The sequence below is a fragment of the Chaetura pelagica genome, unplaced genomic scaffold (assembly GCF_000747805.2).
Source record: "Chaetura pelagica isolate M959 unplaced genomic scaffold, ChaPel_1.0 scaffold68, whole genome shotgun sequence".
In the NCBI taxonomy this organism is placed as follows: domain Eukaryota; kingdom Metazoa; phylum Chordata; class Aves; order Apodiformes; family Apodidae; genus Chaetura; species Chaetura pelagica.
In genome coordinates, this window is record NW_009954407.1 from 2,276,682 (window position 1) to 2,283,248 (window position 6,567).

Genomic DNA, 6,567 nt, shown 5'->3' on the forward strand with positions numbered 1-6,567 from the left:
TTCAGCAGCGTGGCTGGGTTAGGCCAGCACCCTGTGTTGCAGCCATCCTTACTTTATGGGAGAAGAGAAAGCCCAACTACCCTGGCTCCCTCTGCAGTGGGGAGCAGAGAGGGAAGAGATAATTTCCAAGGGCAGTTCTGGTCCTGGGTTGAGTAGAATTACTCTTCTAGAAATGCTTAGTTCTCTTCAGTGACTGCAGAGGGACCAAACCCCAGGTCAGCATCTTTTAAGAGCCTAAAGATACATGGGACAAATTCAGAACATGAAAACTGATGTGTTTTTATATATAAAGTCTGATGCTCTCTATTGTCCAGAGAGTGAGTTCTTTTGGGTGAAAAAAGAACCCATTCAGCACCAGATTTGCTTTAATACAAACCTACCAAGCAGATTTCATGTACAGATCAGAGTAGTAACTGAAGCACAAACCTCTTGCAGCTCTTGGCCTATCAGTTCCAATCAGAACTGTTTATTTTTAGCAAAGTCGCAATCAGCCTGAATGGTTAAAAGCCATGGGGTTCACAATTTGGAGGCGGCTGACTTTGGATATTGCTATATTCTGTCATACATATTCAGGGCCCCAACACAGCTGTATGTCATGTGTGCAGTTGAACTGCAATTAATGTGAAGCACAGTTAATATGTATATCTCCAAATTTTGGGAGTGCTTTGAGAACCTGAGTTCTGAGATGTATAGCTGGCAATGTATTTTTCCTGTGATAAAATGGTCTCTATTCACTTGATTTTTGTCACGTATGCCTGTCCTAACATTACTATATTGAAACACCTCAACATTGCCAACTGTGTTCTTAACACAGGGAGGAGGTTAAGATAAATTTCAGTTGATGATGCCTAGTGTATATAGCAGGTCTGTAGATAACCCAGAACCATTTTAAACCTGCATCTAAAGACACTCTTTTTGTCTCTGAGAGGTGGTAACTGAATCTCCTGTTAGGAAAAAAAGCCTCTCTTCCCCTTCAGTAGGTTTTAGTTTGAGCTTTTAGTGGCTTCACTATGAGCCTGAATCTAGGATGTGTGAAAACTTTTGTATTTCGTCACTTTCATCTTCATAAAAATGAGGCTCTTGCTTTCTTTACTGCAACATCCAGAAATCTGTATATATTCAAGGCTTGGAATTTGGCAGGAAGTCTTTATACATTGATTATCTGATTTTTGTCATGCTGGAGGATTTTACAGAAGATCACAGCAAGACTTTGTCTTTCTGGACAGCTTTCCCTTGAGATGTATTGTCTCCTGGGTTTTGATCCGAACGTGTGTCTGATTTCTTTGCAGTTTCTCAGCACCCTCTTTGCTCCGTTAAATTTTGTGATGGAAAAAGTAGAAAGCATCCTGCCCTCCAGTCTGTGGCACCAGCTGACAAGGATCTGAGGGAGCATGCCTGCTGACTGACTGCCATGACATCTTCTGTGCCAACTTTTTGTTGACCACAAGAAAGCATGATAAAAAAGGGAAGCAGTTCTAAGACTTAAAAACTCTTCATGGATTGTCTGTTCTCATATAAAAACTGTTTTGTTGTACAAAGTACGTTGATGTTAGGTTCTATTATATTTTGCCTTCAGAAATGAAAAATTTAAAAATAAACTTTTGTGTATTGCAGCATTGCTGTCTTTTGGCTGCTTCTTCAAAGCTCAGATTGCACTTTGTGTTCTTAAACGTGTGTGGTGTATCTGCTTCACCAGAGCTAGGGCTTGGCTTTCCGTTCAGTTAATGAAAAAACACTAACAACTTTACAATTATGCAATGGTATCACTGCCTTTTCTTAAGGAGTGCAGTTAGGGTGAAGCCCTCACCACCACAGTCTAGACAAGGCTTTCAGACAGTTAAATCTCCTTCTTAAAACAGCTTTAGGCTCTCCAGGTGGTTTGGATGGCACACTGGGCTTCTGATTCCCATCCCTGCACAGAGGCCAAATTCTCATTTGAATTTTCAAAAGTCCAAGTACTTTGACAGATTTTCTTCACAATGGTGTTAATTCAAGTACCTCCAGAAGCTCCATGCTTTGTTCTCTGCCCACAGAACAAAGTGAAAGAACAGCAGAGAACTGAAGACAAATTTACTTGTAGTGAGTGACCATTGCATTCATGCTCTGACATATTTCCTGCTGGGTTTTTATTGCATTATAAGAACTTTTCAATTATGAAAAAGCAGGTAGTCTTTCCTGTACAGATTAAACATTAGCATTATACAGTTGCTTGAGACCAGAAGCTCATTAACAAAATTGGTGTTAGCTCATGCACAATTAATAGAGAGGTTGGTGTTCCATCATTAGTGCTTACCTCAGGAAATCTTATCCCTGTGCTGCAGGAGGTTTAGACAGAATACTCACAACTTTTAGCCACTGTAGGTGGAAACTTAACACTGACACCTCTGCTAATGCAGCTCTAAGATCAAGAATGTGATCTGGAAGTTGAAGCAGATAGTCGTGCCTGTCCAGAATGAAAAGTGTGTTCTTACAAGTGCCTCAAGGATTATTATTTTTCCAACTCCTCTCCCAAATAAGGAAGCATAAACCAAATGAAGTGGATCCAAAATGCTACTTTGCCAGTTGAACTTTGCACTTCTTCTAAAAATGAGCAGCTTGAGAGACACTGATCACCAGCAGATAAGTTTATCAATGAGGATATGAATACTAAAAGCCAAAACTGCTGTTATTGGAGTTGGTGTAAGAGGAAAGTGTTTCTTTACAGCAGGACATGCATTCTGTAATGACTTGCCCTTTTGATCACAGATACACCAGTCTACGCAGAAGAAAGATGTTTGCCCAAGTGAGCAATCATGCTGCTTTAATGCAAACACTGCTGTGCTGTGAGAAAAATGTGAGTCCTCACACCAGGAGAAATCAGCTCAAGAATGAGACCTGAGGGACAACAAAGAAGATCAGAGAGCCCCATCGCTAAATGTTAAAACAGGTGTGCCACTGATGGGGATTTCCATACAGGGTTTTCATCTCTGACCACTATTCCTGCAAAGCATTTCACTGTAATGTTGCAATGAGTATGGCTTACATTTAATGTGGGATGTGGCATAAGATTAGAGAGAGCAGAAGACTCGTGGACAACACATGGAAGTGAGAAATGGGCCAATACGTACGTTGTTGGCTTTTCATTGGAATTGCTAGAACAGCCACAGAGAGCACCTTTACAGCAAGTGCTCCTGTGTACTTCCAGCTGTAAAACTAGGGATAATTATATTAGAGTTGTTTGACTCACAGTGACACTGTCAGAAAACTAAGGTTGGTGAAAATCAGAAGGTTCAGGCATAGTCAGCTCTTGCTGTCCTGTGCTGGTTTGGGTCACTTATTCCCAGCCCATTCAAAAACCTTCAAAGTTAATTTATATATGACCTACATTTCAAAATAACAAACTGCTGGGATTAACAGCCTTAACACATAAATATATTTGCCTATCAGTGTACACCTAGCTATATACAATCATCAGCAACTAAGGTAGTAGTTTGGCCTTCTGTTAGAATTACAATCTGTGTGGGAATTACTAGCCATAATAATCTGATAAGAAGGAATGTTTAACTTCTGGAAGAATCAGATCCTTACCTTGAACTATGGGGAAACCTTTAGGAACTCAAAAATGTTCTTTTGCTCTATTTCTACTATTTATAGTATCCATCTCCCTTATAAGCAGGCATGAGCCCTCGATTTTATCTAAAAAATACCTCTTTAGCATTAATTATAATTCTAGGCATCTGGGAGACTAGACAAGTCAGACAAAAGGATTTTTTTTCATCAGGCAGAATTTGTTGCCTTAAGCTTTTCTGCCTCTGACATGTTTCCTGTGAAGTTCAGCATGGCTTAGATTAAAAGGTAAACAAAGCCCATGATTATAATGATGGAAAGCCTCTGGCTTAGTGTGGAGATGAGACTTCTAGAAATCTGGTTCAGATAATAACTCATCTGAGCCTTCAGTTTGCAGATTTATGGGGGGGAAAGGGGGAAGAGAGCTTTAAAACCTAAAATTTTCACGGTTCCTATGTTTTTTTCTTTAAAACCAATAATTTGCTGTGATTTGGTATGAACACCAACTCTGATTTTTCAGTGGGATAGCAAAGGAGTCTTTACCCTAGTAGAAAGGAGGAAAAATACCAGCAGTTTTCCTGTGTTCCAACAACCTACAGAAGGTAAACACCCAAAGGAAGATGGACCCCTCACATGTCTCTTCATACCTGGTGTGGCTGGCACTGCAGGGAGGCCTTGGCAACCTCAGTGGCTCCAGTTAAGGTGCAGTGTGCAAGCCCCTGGCCCCACGTGTCACCCTGCTGCCCACAGAGCTCCTGCCTGGTTCCAGGGAGTCACCCCGGAACAACAAAGGAGGCACAGTCAACATATTGGCTCATACACGTTGGCTTCTTTCACACAAGAAAGATCTTAACATTATGGAGTCACATCCTTTTAATCAGGCAAATAAGCTGTTATTAAAAAAACAAACCAATCAAACCCTGTTTGTTATTATGGCCCATGAAATGCTGCTGTGATCCAGCTAATAATACAAGTTAATTTGTGTTGTTTGAAGTGGCAGGAGAAACCTGCAGGCTCTTCTTTGTGACCACAAAAGGACCTCTGTCCTCAGGGGTGGCCATCACCTGCACATGAAGGCCTTGGGCCTTCCCGAGAGTGAAAAGCAAAACCCACAGCAGCAAGCATGCCCTGATGCACTTCGTGCTGCCACCGTGGATTAAGAGCTCTTTTTCCTAGTGAAAGCACCCTCCAGCCCCAGCTCTTCCCTGATTCCCAGAAAGTCACTCACTTCCCCTTGGCCACCACACACCAAGTGCCACAAGAGGCTGAACACAAACCCTGCAGGCAGGGGCTGCTGGGTGCTTGCCCAGTGCAGTTGTGATATGGGCATTGATGCTGATGCCCTCCAGCAGCTGTGCAGCACAGTACAAAAATGGGGTGTTGTATTTCTAATTCACATTGCAGAGAGGGTTACACAAGGATGGGAGGGCAGGATGAGATGCATCAGCAGCACTTATAAAGTTCTGCAGGAAAATAAGGAGCAACAGAACAAGTTCTCAAGCTACAATACCCACATACCCTCATGCACCACCAAGTCATTCCCCATTTTTCCATGCAGTAAAAGCAAGTAACACGCCTTTTTTTTTTTTTTTTTTTTTTTTTGGGTGGGTGTGGGTGTGTGGGTGTGTGGGTGAGATTTCCCCTAAAACAGCTCAACACACTTTTTAGGGTAAAGTTTGTTAAAAAAGAAAATTGGGGGGAGGGAGCAATCCCAAAAAGCTTGGCAGGCAACAGCATTTCAGAGAGCTGCTAGATTCTGATTTCATGCAGCAAATTAAAGGGAACTCCCTCAAGAAAACTGGACAGTATATTTAAGAAAAACCAAAAATCCTACAACCTTTTGCCTCAGCTAACATCCTAATGCTAAACTGTCTACCTAGGGACAGCTGTTTCCTCTGCATGACTAAGTGCATGAGTAAATGTCTTCCATACATCAAAACATAGGATTATTTTATTTCTTTTTTTTTTTTATTTCAGTAGGGGTTTTTTAAAAAGTTCCCCAGCCTCAACCCAACCTTTTTTTTTTTTCCTTTCTTTGACTAGCCAAAGGTCAAAGAAGTGTCTTTCCTAGCAATGTTTACATCTCCGAGTGTCTTTTCCCACCAAGGAATAACAAAAGGAGCACATTCTTCATGGAAGAGGCAGCAGCAACGCTTAGAGCTGTAAAAAATCTCCTGTAAACTCTTAAAAAAAAACTTAAATCACAATTACAGGAAAAAAAAAATGGTAATCAAATGATGGGCCAGCTCAGCAGTTACACATTTGCTGTGCTACAAAATATTCTGGTTTTCCTCTGGTGACGTGAGGTCAGTGGAGGCTCAGCACTGCAGCTTATTAATATGACACTTGTGTGAAACCTAAATTTCAGCCTGCTGAGTGCACCTTTGGTGGGCTTGCTGCTCAATGGGGCAGGGAAGCTGGTGACAAAGGACACTGAAAAGGCCAAAGCACTCAATGCCACCATCTTCCCGGTCTTCCTGTAAGAACAGTCATCAGGAACCACAGGCCTCTGAGACCAGGGGAAAGTTTGGAGCAAGATGTACCTTGATCGAGGAGGAGGATGACCAGCTTGGGAAGTAAACGTTCCACCTTTACTACAATGACCCCAAAACACTACCTGAGACTGCAGGATTCAGGTGGGTTTGTTTTCTGCTGTAAAACCAAACAATGGAGTTAAGAAGTGAGCTGATTTCATTACCTTTTATTCAGCTGCATAGAACGAGTTCCCTTGTAAGAATGAGGATTCCTTTTTTTCCAGAACATTCCAGTATTTTCAGTTTTATTACATGTGTAGGCTACTCAAAGGGTCCCTGAACCTTTAAAAAAACCTGGCACAAAAAAGTTTAAAAATACTACCCTGTTCTTAAGTTCAAGGTTTAAAATGTGATTTTACTCAGACTGTGAAAGACATGCGGATTTGATTTCATGATGAAATCCTAATAAAAATTCTCCTTGGAGCTCACCTTTCAATACAATTAGGTTTGAATTTTTCCTTATCCAGCTCAGAGCCATAATTGCCAG

General features: G+C 41.4%; 1 protein-coding gene across 1 annotated transcript in view; it reads left to right on the top strand.

The window, feature by feature from the left end:
- ST7 (suppression of tumorigenicity 7) overlaps positions 1–1,613 on the top strand; it is a 149,423-nt gene extending 147,810 nt beyond the window's left edge. The window contains exon 13 of the mRNA XM_010004297.1: positions 1,290–1,613. Within this exon, the coding sequence (XP_010002599.1) occupies positions 1,290–1,385 (96 nt within the window). The 3' untranslated portion in view covers positions 1,386–1,613. The remainder of the gene's footprint in view (positions 1–1,289) is intronic.
- Positions 1,614–6,567: the final 4,954 nt, after the last annotated feature.